Source organism: Phasianus colchicus, chromosome 26 (assembly GCF_987193195.1).
Source record: "Phasianus colchicus chromosome 26, bPhaCol1.hap1.1, whole genome shotgun sequence".
Classification (NCBI taxonomy): domain Eukaryota; kingdom Metazoa; phylum Chordata; class Aves; order Galliformes; family Phasianidae; genus Phasianus; species Phasianus colchicus.
The window spans coordinates 3,299,978-3,325,644 of NC_143461.1; the positions used below are offsets into that span (position 1 = coordinate 3,299,978).

At 50.4% G+C, this 25,667-nt stretch overlaps 2 protein-coding genes across 10 annotated transcripts in view; one reads left to right on the top strand and one right to left on the bottom strand.

The window, feature by feature from the left end:
* MAP3K3 (mitogen-activated protein kinase kinase kinase 3) overlaps positions 1 to 9,919 on the top strand; it is a 40,400-nt gene extending 30,481 nt beyond the window's left edge. For both annotated transcript variants that reach the window (XM_031600929.2, XM_031600930.2), the window contains exons 14-17: positions 289 to 420; positions 998 to 1,127; positions 2,770 to 2,947; positions 5,354 to 9,919. In XM_031600929.2, coding sequence (XP_031456789.2) covers positions 289 to 420; positions 998 to 1,127; positions 2,770 to 2,947; positions 5,354 to 5,582 — 669 coding nt within the window. In that variant the 3' untranslated portion in view covers positions 5,583 to 9,919. The remainder of the gene's footprint in view (positions 1 to 288; positions 421 to 997; positions 1,128 to 2,769; positions 2,948 to 5,353) is intronic.
* A 5,094-nt stretch (positions 9,920 to 15,013) lies between these two features.
* LIMD2 (LIM domain containing 2) lies at positions 15,014 to 25,419 on the bottom strand. 8 transcript variants are annotated; one of them, XM_031600926.2, is made up of 5 exons: positions 19,633 to 19,932; positions 18,160 to 18,294; positions 16,238 to 16,282; positions 15,981 to 16,120; positions 15,014 to 15,761 (listed from the first exon to the last, which is right to left on the bottom strand). In XM_031600926.2, the coding sequence occupies exons 2-5, from the start codon at positions 18,199 to 18,201 to the stop codon at positions 15,602 to 15,604; spliced, it is 387 nt and encodes a 128-aa protein (XP_031456786.1). In that variant the 5' UTR covers positions 18,202 to 18,294; positions 19,633 to 19,932; the 3' UTR covers positions 15,014 to 15,601. The 8 variants fall into 8 exon arrangements, with proteins under 8 accessions (XP_031456786.1, XP_089981256.1, XP_089981255.1 ...); XM_090125130.1 differs by lacking the exon at positions 19,633 to 19,932 and adding an exon at positions 24,657 to 25,419 and having other exon boundaries at positions 15,981 to 16,282; XM_090125129.1 differs by lacking the exon at positions 19,633 to 19,932 and adding an exon at positions 24,662 to 25,418 and having other exon boundaries at positions 15,981 to 16,282.
* Between the last annotated feature and the right edge of the window lie 248 nt (positions 25,420 to 25,667).

Here is a 25,667-nt window from a genome sequence, read left to right on the forward strand (position 1 = left end):
CAGCTGACAGATTCAAGACAACAAAGAAAGGATTTTTTCTGGTAGTAAATTCAAATATGATACTGCCTCTGTTCTATTTCTGCACCACTACTACCAGCTTATTATACAGCAAAGGTTAACATGAAGCATCGGTATTGTTTGCCTTTCCCATAAGCTAGGTGAGCCAATATCATGGAATAGTCTGCATCACTGTAGTAGTGGTCTCATCCTGCCAGTGACGTGGATGGATTTATTAGGATGAAATATTTCCTGGGGCTGGAACCTTATTTTCTCCTCCAATGTCCGTAGGAAGTGAGTGCCCTGGAGTGTGAAATTCAGCTGCTGAAGAACCTCCAGCATGAACGTATTGTTCAGTACTATGGATGCCTGCGGGATCGAGCAGAGAAGACCTTGACCATCTTCATGGAGTACATGCCAGGGGTGAGAGCTGACTCAAAGGGAGATGAGTGGGTTTGTTGGTCAGGACTAAACTTTTGCTTAAACAGTGTGCTCCAGTGTGTCTTGTACTTGAGATACATTCTCTTTGTTAGTCACTAAAGCCAGTTCCATCCCTTCAGTGTAAATTTGTTCTGCCAAAGCAATTGAAAGAACTTGGGCCAACTTGTAAATTGGGCTAACTGAATTAGCAAAATCATGCACTGCAGCAAACTAGCATAAAACTGACCCTGCAAAAGGGAAACCTTCGACCTGGATCTGTCTGCTGAACTAATTTATTGCTTGTATCCACAGACATTTGTACCAACACAGCTAAAGGATGCAGAAAGCACACACACTCCTCAAGATATTTTTGCTGTTATGTCCTTGCTTTTCTCAAAAGGGGTTTCACAGAGCAAGAAGTTCTGAAAGCCTCACAAAAAAAGGCTTTAGAAGAGGCCAGAATTCGTTTATGTGCTGGTTGGCTATATAACATGGTCTCAGCTCTGGGAATTGAATGGAGACTGCAAGATTTGTGGTATGTCATTTCTTTACCAGTCTGTTCTGTTTGGTTTTGGCACAGGGGTCAGTGAAGGACCAGCTGAAGGCATATGGTGCTCTCACAGAAAATGTAACCCGGAAATACACTCGCCAGATTCTCGAGGGAGTCTCATACCTTCACAGCAACATGATTGTGCACAGGGACATAAAGGGTGAGCTCAGCTGGGTGATTTATGGATACACCATGTGCTAAAGGAACTCAGAAAAAGAAACCAAATGTTAAGGATTTGTTATCCTCGTTGGGGCTTCTGAACATTGCTTTGTATCAGCATCCATTTGTCTTGTATCCTGACCAGGCCTTAGGGAAGGGGGTATTGTGGGCTGGGTGAGGGAAGTTGGGTTATTTCCTGCACAGAGCCTGAGAGTGTGGCAGTTGGTGTTTATAGTAAGGAAGACTGCAAGCCTCTAATTCATTCGTAGGACTGCTCAACTGTAACTCCTCATCTTTCTCTGACTCCTCAGCAAAATGAGGTTAAGTTGCCTCCTAACTTTCACTGCCCTCATAACACGTTTGTTTCCTTGTGGATTCCCTTCTAATTTCCTTTCTGACCAAGTACTGTTTCTCAGCTGGTAAACATACAATTGCTGCAAGAGCCCTATGCCTTCTCTTGTCAGTCTTGTTTACCTCAGGCTCTTGTGACTTGTCCTTCCTGCTCTAAGAGACCTCTGTAACCTTCCTTGTAGAACTTGTGTGATTAGTCTTTAGTCTTCCTCTTCCCAGTATAACCTGATGGAGCCAGGCAGTCTCCTTAAGAGTTAATGTCAACAGATGTGGCACGCACCACACAGTTTTTTTTCTGTGCTCTGGGGGGACAGGAGCATTGCTTGCTGCAAGAAAAATATCTTCTTGTTCCTGCCTATAAATCTTCATTGCCTTCCCTCTAGGGCTGGCAAAGGGAAATGAGCTGCTGATTCATGAATAACACCTTGTATACTGCTCACATGGTGTTCTATACCAAATGATTTTCTACCAATGGATTATTCACTAGTCTACACCTATCTTCTAAAGCAAACTGTTAATTTGTCTCCAGGGTGCAGGATGGAAAGTGTTGTTATTCTGAATTCAGCTCTCCCAATGGGAAAATGAAGTGGTAAAGCCATCTCAGAACACAAATTTTACTGGAGAGCAGACGAGTTCACATAGGCATATACCAGATAATGGCAAAAAAGAGTTCTTGATCCTATCGCAGCTTTGAAGGAAGGTTTGTTGTGTGTATGTCTCTAAGCCTTAGCTTGTATCCACACATAAGGTATCCTCTTAGTTTGCTTTTTTTTTCCTCTGCGTTTCATGTTCAGGACCTCTGACCAAGTAAAGTGGAGATTGACTTGTTTATTGTAGGAGTTCAAAGTGGTTTAATTAGATACATCTGTTAACCATTGCTTTCTGGTCAGCTGGGTATATTCACCAAAGTAGTATCCAAATAAAATCCTGTTCTACACAACTATGTACTATCTAAGCTATTGGGCTAGGGGCCCTGTATAGTTTGTCTGAACTGTTTACAGGCAGTGTAACAATGACAGTGCTGACTCAGCTCTCATTTCCCCTCCCCCTTCGCTTCCTTATGTTTTTCCCCTGAAGTTTTTCCCATTTGCAGCCATTAACAGTTGGCTTGTCTACAGCCTGAAATAAAGAAATGATGTTTAGCAGGTCACCTGGGGCTTAAGAGGGAGAAAGCCTTAGCATGAGCCTGGGTATTTCTGGGTTAGATATCAACTCTGTAGGCTGCAGATCCAACAGCTGGATTGCATGAAAACAGCTGTCTCTATTCTTTTTCTTTTTTCCTTCTTGTCCAGGAGCCAATATTCTCCGTGACTCTGCTGGGAATGTGAAGCTTGGGGACTTTGGGGCCAGCAAACGGCTGCAGACAATCTGTATGTCTGGAACAGGCATCCGCTCTGTCACTGGCACGCCATATTGGATGAGCCCAGAGGTGATCAGCGGAGAGGGCTATGGAAGAAAAGCAGACGTATGGTGAGGGTTTAACTTTCTGCCTGTGGATCAATTTACAACTTTTCTGGACACTTGCATTCTGTTCACCGTATATCCGAATTCAGATTTTGTCTGGATCAAAAGTGAGAGCAGTTTAAGGTGAACTGAAGCAGTTGGTTTGAAATTAAGGCTAGACCCACTGCAGACTGTGCTTTGCCATGTCAGTACACAACTGCTCATTTAGTGTTTAGCTAAAAATTTCCATTCATTCCTCTCTCAAGCTGATAGCTAATTCTCTGACTTTCTGGCGTGAGGTTTCCACCCTTCTTATGTCCCTTATGTTGATAAGAGGCTGAAGATTGTTTGGGGAGAGTCCATTCATTTTGTTGTAAAATGAGAGGTATGCTTATAACACTGGAAATGAAAGGAACAGAATTTGAGTATGTTGACGAAGCCTGAAAGGAAAGATGCCCAAACCTGGAATAACACACAAGATACAGGCCAGATCAGAGGTGATCTAAAGTATGCGTGAATGGAAACTGTAGCCCTGCTATTATTGGCATAGCCAAGAAATATCTCTACCGAAAGGAAAAAGCAAAATGGTCCTGTGTCAAAATGTTAGTTTTGGAGGCCTCAGGAAGGTAAGATTATAAAACCAAGCTAAACGACAGCAGCATAAAGTATGTTTGTGCCTCCACAGTAAAGCAAGGCCTATCCTGTTTCCCATACAATCAGTGAATGGAAGCATAGCTGAAAGTTAACTTGTATGCAAAGAGTTAAGTTTTACAGTCTCCCAGTTGGGATTTTTTGGGAGAGAATGGAGCACGTGCCCTTCTCCCTGGATTGATGGAGTTGTGGATTTCCTTTTGGTGCTGACAGTCCATTCCCATCAAAGAGATGCTGCCGTTGGCTGGGTTCCAGTTCCTACAATCCCAATCATTATTTGTGGGGGGGGTGGGGGGAGGAAGGGGGGGAGGTCAGAATTTTCCAGCGCAGTTTTAGTCCCAGTGTGGAAGCGTATGGCCAAGAGGCTCAAAGACGTAACAAATCCAGCCACCTGGCTTCCCGCCACTGCTGCAGGCCCCTCTCCAATTTTCTTTTTCCTAAACAGCAGAATATGTGAGCTATTTGTTATTGCTGGAGTGACTTGACATGAAAAACATTCCTGCTGTTTGCTGAATATCTTAAAGAAACCGGATCTGCTTAAACGGTATAAATCAGTCTAAACAATAATATATCCCTGCCTGCTCTTGTGCAAACCCCCAGCACTTCAGCACACATGGTTTGCATTTTCTGTACTCTCTTCTAGTAAGTCTTAAATGGCTGGAAATCAGTGTAAAAATTTCACGTTGGATTTTAAATGTTGTCAAGAAGTCTTTTCTTGCATATTCATTGGATTTAATTCCTTTCCTCTCTTGTCTTGGCAAGTGATGCAAGTCTGCCTCTGAAAATGTCTTTTCTTTGCATTTCACTTCAAAAGAGGGTTTAGTTTAAAGGCAGAAGCAGCAATTCTGCTTATTTAATGGAGCGATGTGAACAGAACACAGAAGTGGATGTTCAGGTTCACTATCTGCCTTTGCTTAATCTGTGGCCTTGAGGAAGCAATGAATCCTTTTTGAGCAAAATACAGTCACTGTTGTACTACAGAAACCCATCTTTCTTGTGAAAGCATTGGTGTCACACTTGCTGCAGAAAGGTGGCCCAGCCATGTCCATCCTCACAGTCACATTTTTGCCTTGAGTTACCCTGCAGAGCCCCACTAACTTCACTAGGAGTTTTGCCTTCACACGATGGTGCATCTGCTCTGCTGACATTTTTAACTTGCTGCCTTCTTGGTTTAGAGCAGTTAATTTTTGCCTGTCTAGGAAGCTTGATTTCTTGTGGAGATGGCAGCATTCTCCCCTGGATATTCTGAGACACTGCAGTGGAAAGGGATTTTGCTGAAATGGCTCTGTGGGGTCAACCAGCTTTGATTCACTGGACTTTATTTAGTTCAAAAGTACATTTTCTACCTTGCAACCCAGCAAGTGCTTTGAGGCAGCAGCATGAGCAGCTCCTGAAATACCATTGAGGTCCAGCAGCACCTTTAGGGGCCTCTCGTGTGCACCCTTACTGTTAGTACAACTGCTTACTGAGAGTAGAATTTGAGCAAAGGAGGGCTGGACAGATGGCATTTCACAGTTTTCTCAGTGCAGTGAGAACCACAGTGGAAACCAGCCTCCCTGTCTCAGCACTTTATTGCTAGCCTGACAGTAGTAAAGGCAGCAAAGTTGGCAGATCTGGCTCAGAATCCATGCACACACAGCATTCGCTGAGCACAAAGCCATTTTATGGCTGTTTTCAGAGCAGAGCTGTACCTTGATGTTGGCTGCTTGCAAGTCCTCTCTGAACACTGTGCATTACTGTATGAGTCTGTTCTCACTTCTTTTTTCCCATCTGCTTTTCCAGGAGCCTCGGTTGTACTGTTGTGGAAATGCTGACAGAGAAACCACCCTGGGCAGAGTACGAAGCCATGGCAGCCATTTTCAAAATTGCCACCCAGCCAACCAACCCCCAGCTCCCTTCCCACATATCAGAACATTGCCGGGACTTCCTAAAGCGAATCTTTGTGGAAGCCAGGCACAGACCCTCTGCTGAAGAGCTGCTCAGACATCAGTTTGCACAGCTCCAGTACTGAATTACCTCCCTTGCTAGCAGCTCCTGCTGGGCTCTCAGTGCTCCATCTGGTCTAGTTGCAACTGCCCATTGTGGTGCTGCATCTTCAAAATGCCAACTCAGCTGTCCTAGTCCTTTGGGGAAGTTATACCAAGGAACCTAGGGTCTGCCCTTGTGCCTGATACCTTTGTTTGCTGGACTAATGTTTATTCTACCGACAGCTGTCCAAACAGAGCTGCGTTTTGCCCTAGTTACCTTGATGTGAAATTGTAGCTGGCTGCGTGTTTTCTGCAGGCCCAAGAGTGGGAATGTAAGAAGTGTCTCGCTGGTTGAACCTAGAAGAAATCTGAACCGGTGTGGGAACTGGAAGAGCTACACTCTCCATAACAGAAACGTGCTACAGCTTTCAAGATCAGCTTTCTACAAGTGGTTACTCGTGTGGGTCACTGTTTTCCAGACTTCTAGGGCTTTAGAGATATCTGTAGTACATGAATCCAGCAAAAAGCCATGTGTCATTGAGCATGCGCTCGCTATATTATATATTTTTCTTCTTAAGTATTCAGCATCTGAAGGTGTTCAGAAAATATTGATTCAAAAGTATGTGAATAGTGTTATTTTATAACGAAACCATGGATTTTGGGGTGGGGGTGAGGGAGGTCTTTCTAGCTAAATGTCAGGATAATCAGAAATGTTTCAGCAGAATGCAATCATTCTGGGGCCTGAGAAGAGGGCTCTCCCACTGACGTTGGAAAATCCAGAGCTTGATTTCCAAGGCTTGATCTGTCCTAGCATTAAAGCATTGTTGGTTAGGTTGTGCTCCTGGTTCATCTCCGTGGGGCTGCTGGGTCTGAAGAAAGCCCTGCTGGAAGGGAGTTGTGCAGAACAGCTTTTTGTTGCACCTATCATTTTGGCTGGTAACTTTTTTACTATCCCTTAAACCAAAGATAGTTTACCTGGTGCCTGGGAATTTACTTCAGGAAAAGCTTAGGTGTTCCTTTGATGGCCCAGCCTTGTGGAAAATTAAGAAAATGGATTGCCTTTTTTTCACGTGGAGAATTTGCTGGACAGCAATTTTACTTGTGCACATTAAGTCAGAGTCAAGCTCATCCCCTCACAGTGTGCATTGTGTTTTATATGCGTGCAGGTGTTCATTTTAAGGTTCCCATAAAATGTTTTGACCCTATTTAAATAAGCTTTTGTACAAATTAAGTCATGGGACAAAGAGAACACTTGTAATGCCAGCAGATGCATAAAACTGTCTGAGCAAGAGGAGAGTTACAGAGATCCCCATACAGGCATCTACATACAGATACATCCAAGCCATTCTGCATTTGATGTGTAGCACATCTCTGATAACAGAGTTCCTGATGGCTTACTGCCCTCAAATCCTGCACTGGGACACCAGTGGTCCTTATTTCACACAGGAGAGCAGCAGCTTTTAAGTGCTGGGGGTTCCTGAGTTAATTAAAAGTGTTCTGCATGAAATGAAACTAAGAGAAGCAAGCAAATTACTAGCTAAAATATTGCTTCATAGAGCAACACTGAAGGTGTTCTACTCTTGTATTGGAAATCATTTTCCAAAGGGTCCACATGCTCTTCTCTTCCCCCAAAAAACCTTGAAAGTTGGTTCATGATGCAGTAAAATTAACAGGAATTCATGTTAAGCTCTTGACAGGATAAAGCAAGTTTTAATGTGAGCTTAGGCTCCTTGAACACACCACGAATAATAGAATATTGAAGGGGAAAAAAAAAGAAAAAAAGAAAAAAGCCCAGAAAGGATTTAACAATCTGAAGTGTTTTTTTCTGTGCCAAACTCAGAGCAATATGTAATGGGTGGAAGCAAGCTAGTGTTGGTTTCACTTTCGGGCTCTCCTGCACTACTACAAGAATGCACTGTTTCAGTTGCAGGCACTTAGGGGGATTTTATCCTTATGAAAGCCCTTGTTCCATAATTTATTTAGTGAGAGCACTTCTATTGATCTCCTTAGAGCCTGGAACTTGACTCCAAATTGTCCAGACACGTGGCCTGACTTTCAGCCTGCACTTCACTATTGCTCGCACCAGAGGGAAGTGGGGGCATGACGCTGCTGTTCTGTTCTGGGGAGCATTTGACACCACTTTGCTGCAGTGTAAATGGCTGCAGAGGGATGTTAAGGATGTTAAATCCTTCCTGCAGCCTTGACAGAAGTGGTCAGCAGCCCTGTGGGGCCCAGTAGCACTCTTCAAGCCTTGCAACTACGAATATACCAAAGATTGGAATCTTTAATTATCCCACTTGAACCTGCAGATGTACAGGAGCAATGTCCTTTCCACATAGGTTTCTCTCATCCCTTGGCTTGTCCTCACCAAACGGAGACCCCCCCCCTTCCATGGTCTTTCCTTGCTGTCCCACACATTGTGTTTTGGGAGAATAGGGCATGAGGAAATGGTGTCACTTTTAATATTTCAAAGCAACGAAATCCTCAGGATCTGTTGTGGCTTTTACCTCATACGCATCATGGAAGGCTGTTCCAGAGCAAAGCAAAGAGCATCACGGACTGATGGGCTCAGTCCTTTCCCTGCCAGAGCTTCTGGTCCTTCCCACCACCTCTGCTGAAATGTGCCTACTCTGTGTATACACTTGTATTCCAGCCTGTATTAATGAAAGTAAATAGCAATTGTACAGCGACAGAGAACATGGGGTGCCAGCTTGGACTTCTTGTATTCCAGTCCCTGACTCAATGCCACCCGTTCGGCACAGGAACAAGCCAAAGCATTACTTGTATGTTTGGAGATGCACTTTTATGAATGTAGTTTATATCGCTCTTTTTTAGCTCTTTTTACATCATGTAAACGGTGATGCCTCATACTTTTTTTTTTTTAATTTATATCGTAAAAGATCATATTTGGTGATTTTTATATATATCGACTCGACTGTTACCGGGTAGGGGGGAGGATGGGAAATAAATTTGACGCCTTTATGAATTTAAAAAGGAAAAAAAGCAGCTGGTTTTGCAGAGAATTTGCTGATGGTTTATAACGAGTAGAGCCAAGCCAAAATGCCTTCTTTGTTTCCTCACAGCCACCTCGATTATGGGAAGGGGAGATCTGGATTCCTAAGGCCACTGCTGCAGCGAATAAGCTTGAGGTTGGCATCTCTCCTGCAGTCTCTTTATGCAGCCCTGACAGCAAAAAAAAAAAAATTCAAGCGGGCATAAATGTAATGACACCCCTGAATTGAATTACATCTGGCCTCTTGATCCTGGCAGAATTGGAAAAAAAATGGGAATAAACTTGTTCAGAGGAGGGTGGCCAGGCTAACAATAAAATGTTGTGTCCATTCCAAATGTCATTTTGTGTTTTCAGCTGTTCCTTCCTGGGAGGGAGATGGAGTATTTCGGATTGGGATTCTTGATGGAAGGTGCTGCAGAAGTGGAGAATATTCATTTTTTACAAAATGTATTTTATAAGAGTACTGTTATTCTGAAACAGCTGAAATTTTGAGCAGGAAAATGTTGGAGGTTCCCATCAGAGAGGAGCTTTGGGAACAGAGGGTTTGGCAAACTGTGAGCTTGTCAGGAAGCAAACTGTTGGCATTTTGGTCTTGGCGTGACGATTCTGTGCATTCCAGGTTACTGGCTTCTTCTCCAGTAAAATCGAATATTTGCCTATTCTAATTGCTGCACATTGCAGCAATTTGGATTTTTTTCACATTTTTGGAGTAGTATTCCACAGGACTTGGAGATGCTCCAAAGAGTTTCCCTTTGCCATTAATTACCAAAAGAAATTGACCCAGAGGGAAGTTGGTACCCACTGACCTGAGTGGGCTTTTCCAAGTGCCAAGAGAGCAAAGATAATCTGTGAAAGCTGGGCAAGTGTGTATCCCTGCTGTACACACCTTCCCTGAGAGGCAAAGCTCAGATATTTAAAGCTGTAGAGGGAAGGGGCTGAATCACATCCCCATGATTGGTGCTTAGGTTAATATTACTGGGTGGAAAGATTTTAAGTATTTGAATATCTGCTGTCCTGTCACCTGTACCTGCCTGTGGAGCTGGGAGCATTCAGTTACTGTTCTGTGGGTTAATGGTATTCAGGCTTCAGGTCTTTCAACCCCAGCTTTATTCAGGAGCAAATTGACCAGCAGCTCTGAATTCCCCAGTTAGGAAAGGCCTAGGAGGTGGTTTTGAAATGTGGGAAAGGACACTGTTGCCCATCGATGCCTGCCTGCCATAAATGGTGCAGAGCAGGCAGAAGTTGCTGTAACCTGGATTGTGCAGAAGACCTTGAACCAGTAGTCTATATGTACCGACCGGGGGCTTGCAGTGCAAAGCCAGGCCAATGTATCGTTTTATTTACAATAAAATTATCATTTATATGAAAGCCTTTTCGGTGGCTGTTTGCAGTGCAGCGTCCGTTACTTCCTATGTAAAACGATGCTTCTGGATGAGTAGATGGGACAGCTAGTTTTAACCAAGGACCTTAACTGAAGGATGAATTTTATGCTTTCAGGGATTTCTTTTTTGGGACAGGTGGAGAAGTGTCCTATTTGTGAAGCATTGCTTGTTGGATCTGGTAAGTGTGTCCTCTACAGTGCTGCCTCTGGGGAAGGTCACATTCATCCATTCTCACTCTTCCAAGAGGTAGAATGGCTCTGTCTGGATTTTTTTTTTTCACTGCTGTTGTTGGTGGAGTGTAAAAATAGCAGTGTCTTCATTTCACCTTACAGGAGGGGAGCTGGGCTGCTTCATTGGATCTGCATGTGGAGAGTCTGTGGATGGAGAGCAGAAGCTGAGCTTTGGATTGTGCTTTGTGAGTGAGTTCTTTAGTCCATGGGTCTATAAATGGTCCTAATGCACCAGTGCATACGGAGGTGGGTTGTCATCAAGCAGGCAAAAGGGCAGCAAGACCACGAGGAGATGGTCTGTGTGATGGTGATGCCCTGGCTGGGATGCTTTGCTTCAGCTGGGAGCTCATGGAATCATTCCCATGGTTGCTGAGTGGATAACTGCAGCTCCAACTTGTAAAGCTCAGCCTGCTTGAAAGCATTTATTCCAGATATCTGGAAACTGTTCCTGAATTGTTTCTCCTTTGGCTGTGTTGTTAGGTCATTTTATAAAGCAAAGACTTGGAAAAGTGAGCTTCAGGTAAATGTGAGATACCACCAGCTCTGCTGCCAGAATTGATGCCGTCCAGCAGAAGGGAGCTCTTGCATGGAGTGTGCTCAGGATTTGGGCAGGGTAAGCCTAGCTGTCCTAAAGCAAAGTAAGGGAATGGGTGCCCATACTTCCAAATATTTTCAGGCTTTATTTTTTTTCCAGCATGCTATCTTAGGAAAGGACAGAAATAGTGTTCCTATAAAGTCGGTCTGCAGTGCTTGCTCAGATACTCATTTTTTCCTGGTACTGTTCTGTGTTTATGAGCTTGTCTTTAGTGCCATTGTCACTTGAGCAGTGGATTGAATGCCACTGTGGTCCCTTGAGATGCTGGGCCAGAGCCACAACTTTCCCTGCAGTCTCCTTTTCCCAGGTCAGAGTATAGTTCGTTTCTATGTCTATTAAATGCAGAAATATTTGTTAATGTTAAATGTGAACAACTAAGAATAAACGGGTTAATAGGCTGATGCAATGGGAAACAAGTACATGCGTGGCACTTGTGTGCTCTTCCAAAACTGATGACAAGCAGACAACTGAAGCTGCATCAGAGCAAAAATGTCCTGTGGAACCAGGCACAGCCATCTCCTGTTGCTTCCTGCCCTCTCTTTGTGTTAGAACCTGAAATTCCCACTCATGCCACAGGACAAGCTTAGAGGCTCTGAAAACTTGTTGTGTTTACTGTAGGACACCTTTCCCAAAGCTGAGGCTTTCCCCTCTCCTGACTGCTCTAAGTTGTAACATTAGGCTGCAGACAGAGGGTGGTCATCAATGGCTCCGTGTCCAGGTGGAGGCTCCATCAAAAGAGGGGTGGCCAGCAGGGACAGGGAGGTGATTGTTCCCCTCTACTCTGCTCTTGTGAGGCCCCATCTGGAGTGGGGGAATACTGGAATACTGGAGCCCCCAGCACAAAAAAGACAGGGAGCTGTTGGAGGGGGTCCAGAGGAGAGCCACGAAGATGATCAGGGGGCTGCAGCACCTCCCTTATGAGGACAGGCTGAGGGAGCTGGGCTTGTTCAGCCTGGAGAAAAGAAGCTGCAGGGTGAATCATTGCAGCCTTTCAGTACCTAAAGGGAGCCTACAAACAGGAGGGGAATCAACTCTTTGAAAGTGGAGATAACTGCAGGACAAGGGGAAATAGTTTTAAGTTAAGGGAGGGCAGATTGAGGTTGGATGACAGGGGGAAGTTCTTTACTGTAAGAGTGGTGAGGTGCTGGAACAGCTGCCCAGAGAGGCTGTGGATGCCCCGTCCATCCCTGGAGGTGTTCAAGGCCAGGTTGGATGGGGCCCTGGGCAGTCTGGTCTAGCATTAAATGAGGAGGTTGGTGGCCCTGCATGTGGCAGGGGAGTTGGAGATTCATGATCCTTGAGGTCCTTTCCAACCCTGGCCATTCTGTGATTCTGTGATTCTGTGATTCTGTGATTTGCTCTAAGAAAGAACATGAGATTTATGCGTTAGGGCTGCAGGATGGCCTGTTCACTCCTGGGCTGCCCTCTCAGGAGCAACATGCTCCACAGAAATGCTGTGTTCCATGAGTGCAGTGTGTGGTCCTGCCTTGCATCTTCCCCACGCTTCTTCTTGGGTGGTTTGGAGCAGGGGGTGGGAGAGGAAAGTGCAAACTTGGGTTGGAGGTGGGAATGATCTGCCACAAGGACTGACCAGTGCACAAAAGGAATGAACCTAAAAACCTCAAATGCTTTTTTTTTTTCCCCCTTGTGAATGGTGTTATATTTGTAACGTGGCTCAAGGGAAGGTGACTTAAGGTAAGTTTTCTCTTTAAATCCAGTGCTATACAGTTTCTGAAGCAAATGTAATTTCAAATCTTCAAAGAGGCTGGTTATATTAGACTGCTGTGGCTATTTCTGTTAGCATCATAAAGTCTTAACTAGGAACAATGTCTTCTGGCTTTAATACCATGTGGGTGTATTGCACTATATCCAAGAAATGCTGGCACAGTTCACTGCCCCGTCCCCCGTCCTGCTGGTGTGGAGCTCTGCCTAGTGCTCATTTTATATCTTCAGTGCAAGCCCACATCTCTGCAGTGGAGGAGAGGAGATGCAGGTGGCACTGTGGCATTGTGCAACATCTGAGCACAACTTCTGAGCTCCGTGCAGCCTCCCCCAGTAGCTGTGCGTGCAGCAGCCATTTCCCCAGCCCTTCCTCCCCATCCCAAAGGCTGCGGGCTGCCCTCAGAGCCCAGCAGTGCGGACAGTTTCCTCCCCAAATAGCTCCACAACATCCATCCCAGCTGCGGGTGCCGCTGCGCGGTGCTGCCGAGCCGCACCAGGGGGAGCACAGAATGCTTCTCCTCGCTGGTGGCTGGCTCCCGGCCGTTCGGAAACTTCCAATAAAAGCTGGGATGGTGTTTGGCAGCTGTGCGTGCTGGGAACCTCCTGTGGTTCTCTTCTCCGTGGGTACTTACGTTGTTAAGTCTTACTCCAGCCAGCTGTGGGATCTGAGCATCCCGAATCACAGGAACTTGAGCATCCAGCACCAGCAGATTGCTGCTGGCAGCCAGGATGGAGGATTCAAAAGGTTGCTAGTCATAGGGAATGAGACTCTCATCCTAAAATCGGCTGGATCTTAGGGAAATATTAGGGGCAGGGAGTGGTTTTGGCCCTTTCTTAATCTTTGCCTTACAAAAACCTCACAGCTGGAGAAGTTTTAAGCTGGGGATTCTGTTCTGCTGCTGCTTTTGGTACTCGCTGGGAAAATGTGTGTTGTCACTTGTGCAGAACATCCTTCAGACACAATCAGGCAGATCAGATAAGCTCAGAGCATTGTTTAAGACATCTTCCCATGCACATTACCACCAGGGTTTCCCTATGCACAGAGCCTGGTACATTAATCTGGGAAGCAAAGTTTGCCATTAGCAGCTTTGTGTGCAGCAGCGATGGAAGTGTTTCTCCCTGTGTGTGAATTTGATGCTCATCAGGTTCACTTACATGTCCCCCCCAAACCCCCCAAACTGTGGTGTCTTTTGGGTCAGCTTCCTGTTCTCGAAATGAGAAAAAGGGGACTGCAGAAAGCAATGGTAGAGAAGATACAGATAGACTCTGAAAACCTTGTGCCTCTCGGTATTTTGTGTTCCTTCCATTTCTGCTGCATCAACAAGAGTCTGCTGTGCCCATATGAAAAGGGGGTATAGGAAAGTGAGGCAGTGGAGAACAGGGATTGTTCTGTCATCAGGCAAAATCCCCATTTTTCAGTTTTCAGAGTGGAAAATTATCTAGGCTAGTTTAAAATTCCTTGCATACAATTTCCCTGCCGTGCAGAACAGAGCAGCAGCCTGCCAGTGTGAGAAAGGGGAAGTGAAGCCAGCAAGAAACAGGAAGCAAAACCGAGGAGCCTGTTTTCATTTTCTAAGCCAAGGAAGGGACCGGAACCTGATCGGGGTCACAGGGCCCCTCTGCAGAGCAGCATCGTTTGTGCTGTGATGAATCTTGCAGGGCAGGAAGTGGCTTTTGCTGTGGTGTAAGGAGCCAGCAGACCTGTGTGATGGGCAGGCAGAGCACTTGGTGAGGCTGGTGCTCACGGGTCTGTGTGTGCAGTCCTTGCTGTGCACTGCATCTCCCCACAAAGGCAGACGTGATGTCCAGCAGGAGGGACACCGGGGGTCACCCAATCCTCTGGGATCACACAGGTGGACAGCCTGTACCCATCTCTTGTAAGTGGAAGAGAGGAAGGTTGTCAGAATCACCGTGGATTGACCAAGGGGAAATCATGCCTGACCAACCTGGTTACCTTCTGTGATGCCATGACCTGCTGGGCAGATGAGGATTACAGATCATGCATGTGGAGGAAGGAGGTAAATAATCACTAAAAACAGACCCACCTGCCTTCACTGCGTTAGGTCTCGTTAGGCTCATTAATTAGTATGGACTCTCGCATTCAAACATCACAGCTCAGCAGCTGGAGCTGATGGAAGCCAGCCCAGCTTGGAGCCGGCCATGCCTGCCTGCTGGGACTGGGCACAGTGTTGGCATGGAGGGAAGCGAGTGAGACACAAAGTGCATGCAGGCAAAAGGGCAGACAGAATTCACACGGCGGTGAATTCCCTCCAAGGTGGCCTCTGGGCTCTGTGTGGAAGCTGAATTGTGGTCACAGCCGTGGCTCAGAGCTTTGGAGCTCACTGGTGTGCAATGTGAAATCCTGGGTTTGCTCCCCAGATAACATCTGTCTCAGCCATGTGTCATCACGTGCACATCCCCAGGAATGGCTCCTCGGTCCTCGGTGTGGGCAGAGCTCTTCGTACAGCAACAGACCAGACCTGACTGCTCCTCCCACCTCCCTGTGCCCCTGGAAGCACAGGACAAGACAGGGAAGGCTTGGAAACCTTGTATTACAAAAATAAAAGAGGTGTCACGCATGGAGCTGCACCCGGCTCCAGCGCAGAACGTACCAATGGAAGGCAAATATAAAAAAGACAGACACTGTTAAACAGTCGCAGGGCAACATCCTTAAGGCTGAACAATCCCAACTGAACTGAGCTGATGTAAACCAAAGACCATCCATATTCAGAGCCCCAGCAAGGCAGGGTTGGTACTGGGAGCTCTGCTCTGACTGACAGGCTGGGTTGGGGCTCTCGGAGCCCTCGGATCTCCTTTCCCACAGCAGCAGGCCTGGAATGTGTGCACAGGGCTGGGATTTCGCAGGAGGCAAGCGCTTCTGGTCTGATCTCATCAGGAAGAGAGGGCTCTGGGTTTGGGGGCTGCACCCCGCTCACCTCTGCCCCATCCTTACAGTCTGTAGGACCCCTCTAGACACCCTCAGAGGCCCCAGAGAAAGCTGAGCTGCCTCCCATTCCCTACTGCTTGGGTCCCCTTTGCTTTACATCAGCTCAGTCAGCACTGGCTCAGCACTGCTCCGTGCTGTCTGCTGGGCTCCAGGGAAGGGTGGGCCGTGCCCCGCTCATGCCGACTTGGTCCCGCTCTCCACCTCCTTGTGCACCCACAGCTCCTTGTGCTGCTTGCGCCCAAAGCCCTCGTCGTAGTTGCCTTTACTCTTGAAGAGCTGCTGGAAGTGGGGCTTGCAGTAGAATTCCCCGTGGAGTGCCGCGTAGCTGCCCAGGCTGGGGAAGGAGAGGGGTAAATGGGGCTCAGCAAGGGCTTGGGAGCACAGGGAGAAGGGAGGAAAGAGGAAGGAACGTGCAGATGGCCCTTAGCAGAAAGGGGATGGAGGGTCCTCCCCTGCCCTTCAAGAGGAGGGCTGCAATGGGCAGGTGGGTGAAGAGCCTCCCCACACCCCAGAGCTGCCAGTAAGGATCACAGCAGCACCCAGCACTGCTCACCTGAGCTTGGCGTGGCAGTGCTTGCAGCAGAAGCAGGAGTTGTGGAAGACAAATTTATCGGCCACCAGCCGCTCCATGGGATAGACGGTTTTCTGGCAGGCAGTGCACATCTCCTTCACTTGGGCCTTCAGGCTGAAGGACTGGGCAAGGGGAAACCAAAGGGAGAGAAGGTGAGGAAAGGGGTTTGGAGACCTTGTGCCCATCTCTGCCCTTCCCACCCCCTCACACAGCAGTAGGGTGCAGGAGAGTTGCGGTACCTTGGAGCGCTGCACTGTGCTGCCTCCTGAGTTGCTCTTTGCCTCCTAAGGAGAGAAGTTGAAATGAGAGTTAGGGACCGGCAGGTGAGGCACTGAGCTGTGCGTGGCAGCCAGTGATGGTCTCTGAAAGGAAGGCACAGGGTTTCTCTGGGATCATGGGCACAGAGCAGCCAGCTCTGCCTTTCTGCACTGCTCACTGAGGCTTGGATGTAGCAGCATGCCATGGCTCTGCTTCTGTGACGAGGTGTAACAGCACACTGGCTGCTTTTTTAGTGGAGGTAGCACATGAGCACAGACCCCAGGGTCATGCAGCTCTCACCATCTACCAGCAGCACTCCTTGTCCTCAACTGCCCACCAAGGCTCCAGGGCTGACATCAGCTCCTCAGCAAAGCTGAGCGGGGCAGCTGGAAACACCCCTGCCTCAGCATCCCTTGGGTCTTTGCAGAGTGGCTGCAGCAGAACCCTCTCTGTGACCTACACTGGCAAACCAGCACATGCTGCCCTGTTAGTTTTTATTAACAACAGCTCTGTTTTGGCAGGAGATGCTGCTCATGGTTCCTTCTGGCCAACAAGCATTTATCCCATAGGGCTCATCCAACACTCAGGGCTCTGTAGGAGGGCTGGCAGTTTCCCTGTGCCGTATCTGGGATGCCTCTCACTCTGATGCAGCACGCAGTGCTGGCTGCCCCTCACCAGATGTTTTGTTTCCGAGTTCCCCTGTTAGCAGCCAGGCCTGCCCTCGTGCTGCACAGGAAACGCCTGCGCCATCAGCCAGACCGAAAGCTTTCACAAGTCCCTGCAGGCTGTGTGTGCATGGAGGGGAGAGTGGAGTCAGGGATGTGCTGGGTGTCACTTGGAGCCCACAGCTGTGGGAAGAACAGATGCAGACTCTGAGGTGCCCAACCCTCTGCCCTCGGGGTCTCTGAGCAAATCTCAGTGCACCCTTAGAGGGTCCCCAGCAGGCAGTGACCCCACAGCATCACCTCCTGCCTCCCCGCCCTTCCCCTGCTGCAGCTTCAGCTCTGTTTGGGCAGCACAGCCCCATCTCTGCCCCCAGGGTGAGCTCCCACCTCGTCCTTCCCCAGCGTTTCTCCTTTGTATTTTTGGAAACAGTTTGTCTAAGAGACACACAGGAAGCTCTCACTTCACCGAGCTGCCTGTCCAGACATTTCCCAGCTGCTCTCACCGCCTGAGGTCGAGGACATGATTTTCCTCTCCCTCCCACTTTTGCACAAGGCTGAAGAGAAAGCCAAAGCCAACAGAGCAGCACAGGCAGAGAGGAGGCTCAGGTTGTGTAAAACCAGTTGCATCCCTCAGCTCCGGCAAAGCAACCACAGGTGCTCTGCTGGGGTTGGGGTTAACGGGCTCCTTCCAGGCTCAGCTGAGCAGTGCTAAGGATGCTGAGCAGTGCTGTGCCTCCTATCTGCTCCCAAGGCTGCAGTGCTGTGCTGCTGCTCATCACTTCTTGGCAGCCTCCTGGCTCCGACCAGGCACGCTATCTATTCCATGTCTGAGAAATCGTCCCTCGGGGAAGGGCCATATCCTGTCCCAGCAGGGGATGTTCTCAAGCCTTTATGTTTTTCCATCTCCGATCGCCTGGATCCTAAGCAGCTCGCATGCTCACAATTGTGATCACGGAAAGCCATGGAAACACAAACAAACAGAAAGCAACCCGAGCCGAGCGGGGCGAGCAGTGCTGGATGAGATGCAGCAGAGCCTGGACAACGTGCTCAGCAATGTGCTCAGCAAACAGCACCTTCTGCTGGAACCTTCCCACCCCCGGCTCCCGTTGTCTGAGCAGCAGCAGCAGTGCCTTCAGTCACTCTAAAACACCCAGTCCTCTATGCACAGCCTTCAGCCTCTGAGAACAAACTCAACTGGCTCTGGAATTCTCATGCAAACTGCAGGGGATGCGACATACGTGAGTTGGGGTTGTGCTGGCAGCTTCCGAGGCCTGGAACATGGTTCTGTCCCCTCCTCTGTGGGTTTAATCCTGAGCTTGGAGTCTGTGGGCTGATTTTCTGGGGAGGTGTTGAAAGCAGTCCTCTTGCAACACCTGGAAAGGAAACGTCAGTGGGAGTGTGGCCGGTTTCATCACCCTAACCCCACAGCTCTGCAGGGGCTGATGTGTGATATTGGCTTCCTTGTGGGGTACAGGGATTCCTTGGGGGATCCAAGACTTCCAGGCACGCCAGATCTGCCATAGGGCTCAATGTTAGGAATTGAGGTGGGGACAGCATGCAGCTCTGATGCTTTCCCATACAAAGATACTGGGCTCGGATGGGAGAGGGACAGGAAGCAAAGTGGCAGCTGCTGTAAGCATCCTCCAAACCACGCGTGGAAGGCGGTCAGCAGGCAATAGCGAGCTGTCAGCAGGCAGGTACAGCCTCCAGCCAGAGGCTCCTGCTGAGCCAGGAAACCCAGAGCCCAGACTGTCACTGGTGCAGCCTCCAGAGGATGGGTGATGCCGGATTTTCACCTAATTTTAGCCCAGAGAAGCCTTGCTGAACAGAACGGCTCACAGCTCAGCGGAGCGAGTGATGGAAACTTTGTCTTTTCTCAGGAGCTCACGTTGCCTTTAGGCTGAGCACCCGTGAGGGTGGGTTTGATGCCACCCAGCACAGTTTTAATGTAGCACAGAAAAAAAAAAAGTCACAAAAAAAAAAACCACCTATTTTGGTAAAAGTCGGATGAAAAGGTACCGACAGATCCTCGGGGTTTTCCCCATTGTGCTTTACCTTCAAAACACCCATAAAAGGTCAGGGTTGCTGAGCCCTGTTTTGCACATGTGAAACAGATGGGGAGTTGAGCTCTTGGTGCAGAGGGAGGAGCAGATGCTCCTCCTGGGGACACTGAGCCATGGCTGTGGCCTCTGAGCCCCCCGAGCTGTCCTGGCTGCAAACAGCTCTGCAATGATGGGGATGTGCTGCCAATCCAATCTCCCAGCGACATTTGCAACCACGATTTGGGTTTGGGGAATTCTTTGATCCCCAGAAAGCCCCAACACCCAGCAGCTGCCATCAGGCTCGAGCTGCTGCAACCAAACACCCCAAATGAGCAACTGCTTTCAGAGTTCAACCACCTGAGCAGCAAAGCCAGGCTTCCAGACCTGAGCTGGGCAGCCCTCGATGCAGACACTTCCCAGCCTCAGCTGAGAACACAACTCCAGTTTTACAGAAATCATTTCCCGTCCTCTCTGCGGTCTGTCTGTTATTTCCTGCTCGCGAGGAGGCAGCGCACGCAGGCAGATGATGCTGGAGGCCATGCAAACCCCCAACCCAGCCACCCCCACCTCCTGGTGCAGCACCGTCCCTCCCACACCTCCAGGGTCTCCAGACCCCACGGGGAACCCAAAGAACCCACAAAGCCCCTCTGGCCCATACCCTGCATGTACCTCCAGCACGGATGCGCAGCCCTTGCTCTCCTCACCTCTTTTCACCTCTCCCCGCCCGTCCCTCCAACATCTCCCCACCCCTTCCTCTTCCCCTCACAGCCCATCTTCCTCTCCTACCCCAGCTGCCTCAGTTTCCCCTGTTCCTCCAGCCCCATCCTCCCCACGATCCCTGGCTCCTTCTGCTCCTGTTTTTCCCTTCACCTCTTTTCCTGCATGCAGCAGCTCCCCAATCCCGTTCCCTTCGAGACCATCACAATTATCCCAACCCACATCTTGATGTTCTCCATCCAGACCCACTCTCCATGCACATACCCTTCTGCAGCCCCGTGCCCCGGTCTTTGTTTCAAGAGAGAACCTTTGGTGTAGCTGCCCTCCAGATAAGAGTAGATGTTGCTAAACATCCTTCCTGCCCAAGGACAGGGGTAGAAATCTCAAAGGGGAAGGGTGTGCTGAAGTGATAAGGGAAACAGAGCACATTAGAGACCGCAGGAGTGTTTCTAAGAGGCTTCCAGCTGCTGTCATCACTGTTTCAAGGGGGGATTTGAGCCCAAAGCAGTAAACACGCTTCTGTGTGCAGAGGAACCCCCATGGCACAGGCTTTGCTTAAGGACACATTGCCACATTGATGTGGATTGCTAGTGCTGGAACGGCTTGCTGATTTCATGGAGACCACGTCATGTCTGTGACAAAGCAAGGAAGCTCAGCCCTGGCCTCCATGGTGGATGCTGGCACCACAGCTGCCAGCCCTGATTTCTCCAGACCTCCGTTCCTAAGCTCCTTCACCACCTACACAGCCCAGGAAGAGGAGGTCTGAGTACTGACTTATCATACAGCTCAGGACGGGACAAGGACCCCTTCACCCTGCACATGCTGTAGCTTTTGCTCTTCCTGCCCTTCCTTGGAGCATCCAATGGCCCTCCGATGGATCTGGGCTTGAGCCCAAGGAGGTGGAGCAGCCTCTGACAGCAGCTCTGGTGGCTGCAGTGTGGCAGAACTGGATCTCAGTGGATCTGGGGTGGCACTGGATTCAGCAGGATGCATTCAGTGCCCAAACCACCAGCTTCAGCCTGGCTCTGGGGGTTCCTTGGTGACCTCAACAAGCTGTATTTGACCCACGGCAGTGGGGCTGGAGGTCACCTGCAGGGCACATGCACTTGCTGCCATGGGAATACAGCAGGAGGAGTGCTGCAGCTCTGCCTTTTGGCAATAACCAGGAGCTCTTTGTGCTGAAGAAGGCAGCATTCAGCCCAGAAGCTGCTCAGTCACCAAACATTTGTCTCACAGCCTCTCACCTGCCTGGCCCTGGGGACAGATGTAAGGACAGGGAAGAATCTGGAGTGGCCCCTTGTGGAAATTCCCCAACTCACAGGATGATTGCATCTCCCCCATGACCACGACCTGCCTCCAACACACAGCACTGCCCTTGCTGCCTACCAGCCTCATTTCACTGGGCCCCCAAGCAGCCCACTGCTGGCTGAGAGCCTCTCTGAAAGCTGATGATAGCTTTCCGGCACAGGAAAGCAGCGTGACTGCAAAGGGTGAGAGGCCCCTTTCTGCCATATGGTTCCCATTAGCAGCCCTGTGAAGTCAGTGTTTACTGCTGGGATCACTGTGCCATGGCCAGAGGCTTTCCCAAAGACCAAGCACAGTGTGTGCGTGGGGTGTGGGGGGAGGATCCAGGCCCCCTCCCTCTCCATCCCAAGAAGGTGCCTTTTCCCCAGCAGCATGGCATGGGTTCCACTCCTCAGAGGGGCTATCAGGCATCTCCCCCATGAAATTTGGTGCTGCTGACGTCCCCATGACCACGTGTAGGATTAGTGCAAACACCTGCCATGGCCAACCCATGCTGTGAAACAAATCAGCATCAAACAGGCCAGCATCAGCCCAGGAACACAACACCACCAGCACTGCTGCAGCTTCTCAGGCATGGAAAGGGGCAGCAAGCTGCAGCTGTGGGGGGACAACAGAGCAAGCGTGGTGCTCATGGCTCCAGCCTTGGCAGACCTCAAGCCATGGTGGTGATGGGTTGGCAGTTGGACCTGATGGTCTCAGTGCTCTTTTCTAGCCTTAAGGATTCCATGATTCTAAGTTGGCTTCAGATCCGGGCTCCTTGTGTGGCTCCAGGCCAACACTGGTGTTTGGGACCCAACCCAGGTTCCTGTTGCTGCGATCCAGGACAGAGGGCTCTGGAGGGAACCAGATGGGCCACTCATGCAGCCCCCACGACCCCACTCAGCCCCACCACGCAGAGCTTCCCCTCTCATCCACTTTCCATCCACGTTCCGTGCCGTCTCTTGAAAGGCTGCCAGCGGGCAGGAAATCTGCAGCTGAAATGCTGAGGGATGCTGACAAGGAATAGTTGTGGGGAGGAACAGGGCTGCCTTTGTCAGGGCAACAATGGAGGACCCACAGGAGCCAGGGGAAGCCCCTGCCCAGCCATTCTGCTCTCCTACCTTCAGCCCTGGGAGCACCAGGTCCAGCCCTGCCCTGAGGATGCTGCTGGGATCCATCTGTTTTCCAGCAGTGGGAACTGAAGCACAGAGTAGCCCATCCCTTGGACTAAAGCCATGTTTTATGGCATCCATTAAGCATCATGAAGGGAATCTCTGCTCCCTGGGTTCAGCCATCTCGTTCGGAGTTCAGAGAGAGTGGACAAATGCAGCAGGGAGCTGCTGGGTGGGGGAGAGGAGATTCTTTTCCAGGCAGAGAAATCTCTTTCATTAGTGCCAGATGATAGAGCAGGCAGCAGCAGTCACAGGTTGGGAGGTTCAGATTGGGCATTGGGCACAAATGCTTCATAAGAAGGAAGGCTTGGAAGCTCTGCAGCGTGGTGCTAATTAAGTGCAGTACACACGAGCACAGTCATAGCAGTTATGCCCCTTCTCAGTTTTTCCTTAGTCTTAGAAGACTTCCCCCACGTCCTACCCAGAAACTCCACCTCCCTACCAACAGTTTCCTACCAACATGTTTATCCCTTTACTCTCATTGTGGAATTTTGCTCCCAGTTTGCCCACTATAACTTTTGCCTCCCAAAAGTACTCATGGAGGGTAAGCCTATCAGCCTCCTCTTTTTGGCCACGAGAAACCAATCCCTTTAATCTGTTCCTATAGGAGAAGTTCTCCATTCCTTCTGCTACACCAGAGGAGGGCTCAGACCTTTGAATCCTGCTTGGACCCCTTCCCTGGCAGCACACATCTGTGCTGATGCACTCTTTCTCTGTCACCTCTGCACTAATCCCAAATGCTCACTCTCCTGCAGTGCCCTCCGCTCGCTGGCCATATGGAGCGGGCTTTGGGCACACCAGAGGAGTGAGAAATATATTGTGTATTTAATGATTGCAGTAATCCCTTCACCCAGATTTAACGTTTTCCATCCCAGAGCTTTGCTAATAGCTAGGTAAGCTCTGCAACATTCCCAGATGGCAGATAAAAAGATGACTTTAGTGGAAAGCAAAAGGCAGACATGGGAACATGGCAGCTGCCTGACAATGGGCTGCAAGAGCTGAGGATGGGCAAAAAGGAAAAGGAAAACCCCTCGCAGCTGGGGCTGAAGGGACTGCTTGCAGGCTCACAGACCTGCAGGAGGAAACCACAAATGGAACTCCCTTCCCTAATGAGAAGTCTCATGGGACTTTTGGTGACCAAAAAAGGCCAGCACTTTTGTTGTGAGCCTGATGGAAACGAAGATGCATGCAATCACTGCACACCCCGTGCTGAGGTGGACCCTCACTGCTCACCTGGGAGTTTGCTTCCTGCAGAACCCCACGGGGAGAGGGCAGCAGCACCGAGGCTGTAGTTTCAGACTACACTCCATCAGTTACCCTGCCATTATTTTTTAATCAGCATTCATAATGCTGCAGGCATGTCGTCCCTGGCCCTAAATACACAGCAGCTCAGCTGGGAGAGCCCTCGTGTGATGCTTTTGGTGCACAAAGCCCCATTTCTAAAGCACAATGTAGGTTGGCACACAACTCCAGCATACCAAAGCAGATGCCCACCCCATCAAAACCAGTTGAAAACCAATAAAAACATCATCTACGTGGTATCTTAGCTGGTCTGAGGGATCCAAAGGGATTATAAGGATCAGATCTTCCCTTCACCCAATGGTTACAGCACAGGGCTGCCACCTGGGAGCCCTGGGGCTGATCCTGGCTGTAGTTTTTGGGTGATGCTGAACACAACGTTTTGGTTTGGTTTTTTTTTTTATCCATTCCCTTTCTCTCTACTGAAAGCAGAGCTGCTTCTCTTTGTGAAGCCCGGAGGGGGTCCCCAGCTGCTCAGGGCTGTGTCAGAGCTGAGGGTGCATTCATGTTGGGATCAAATCTCACAGTCATGCAACAGCCTCCTGAGGGGGTGATGGAAGACCTGTGGCTGGAGGGATGTAAAGCAGGGCTGGATGGGTGCTGGGAGACACAGCACGGAGAGGCAGCAGCCAAGGGGGAGGGGGCTGTAGGGGAGCAGGGATCTAACAGGTTTTCTTCTATCTTTGCTCTTTCTGCTCAGCTTAAGAAAATGGATCTGTCCAACCCCACCACACCCCCAAGCACGGGATGCAGCACACGACAAAGAGGGAGTTCAGCACAGCTGGGGAGCCCCAAAATGCTGCACCCCCCTCCCCAAGCACCGCACTCCCAGACCCTATTCACTCCTTTCCCCACTCAGCACCGGGTGCGGACCCCTCTTCCCCTCCTACCCCCCCAACAGAATCCCAATGCCAAAAGGCACCCAGTGCCCAGACAGCATCCCCCGCGTGCTCCCCCACCCTACAGTCCCTCGACCGAACCGCTTCCCAGAGCAAAAGTTCCTCCCTGGAGGGCCACGCATGCATTTTTCGGGTGGGGGGGGGGGAGGAGGAGGAACCCCCACCTGCTGCATGACCCCGGCTGGCAGCGTTGCTCTCGGAGCTCCCCATCTGCAGCCCTCCCTTCTCCCCATCTCCCCCTCTCGGAGCCCTCCCACCCCGCTTTGTTCCCCCCCCCCCCTCCCTCCCCCATTGTTCCCGACAAACCCAAACCCGAACCCACCATACCCCCGGGCTCCGCCGCCGAGCAGAAGAAAGGCTCAGCCTTCACCGCGCTCTGTCTGTTTGTCTGTCCGTCGGTCGTTCAGCTCCGACCCTTCCACGCTCAGGCGCGCTCCGTGCGCGCTCCCCCCGCCGCCCCGCAGCCCCTTTTATCGCGCGGCCGCCGCGGCGATTGGTTCCCTGCGCGGTGCGGCTCCGAGCGCCGCTCCTTTGTGTGCAGCCGCCTCTCCCTTATCCGGCGGCCCCCGGCCCCAAAACCGCACCGCCGCCCCCGCCCCGTCCTCAACCTCCCCCCCGCATTTCGCCGTGGATGCGGTGCTGAGCTCGAGGCCACGAAGGCAGCGGGATGCGGATCCCCCCGGGCTTCGCACGGCCGCCCCTCAGCGAGAGGAGCGGCGATGGTGGATGGGGTTTTGTTGGGGTCGGGGTTTTGTTGGGGTCGGGGTTTCGCCTGAAGAGGGCGAAGGGCGGCACTGGGCAAAGCGGGGGGAGCGGAGCAGGTCGGGTGCGCGGCCCCGTGCTCCTCCTGGCCGCGTGAGCGCGCAGAGCGCGGGGATCGACCCCGGTGCAACGCATCCTTGCAAAGCGTCGGGCTGCAGAACTGGCGGCGGTGTTCATCAGGAGGGGACGTGCGGCTTATCGGTGCCGTCGCTGCGTGGCCGTGCAGCACCTGCAGCGTTGAGGCTTCGCTGCAAATGGAAGAGGGGAGCTCGCCGGGCCGGGCTGCAGCAGCGCGCCTGGCTTGCGGAGAGCGGCATCCGCACACGAGCAAACATGCGTGCACGCTGACACTCGTGTGCGTGCCGGCACTACCGTGAAAGTGCATGGTGCGTGCATGCCGACGTGCTCGTGCGCCTGGACGCTTGTGTGCTCACACGTGCACGCAGCGCACACGCGTGCGCGCTCAGCTCTGTGCACACGCATGCTCGCGCACTCACGGAATGCATGCTGAAGTGCTCGTGCACATGCAAATGCATGCATGCGCGTGCATGTGGGGCTCGCGCGCGCTCAC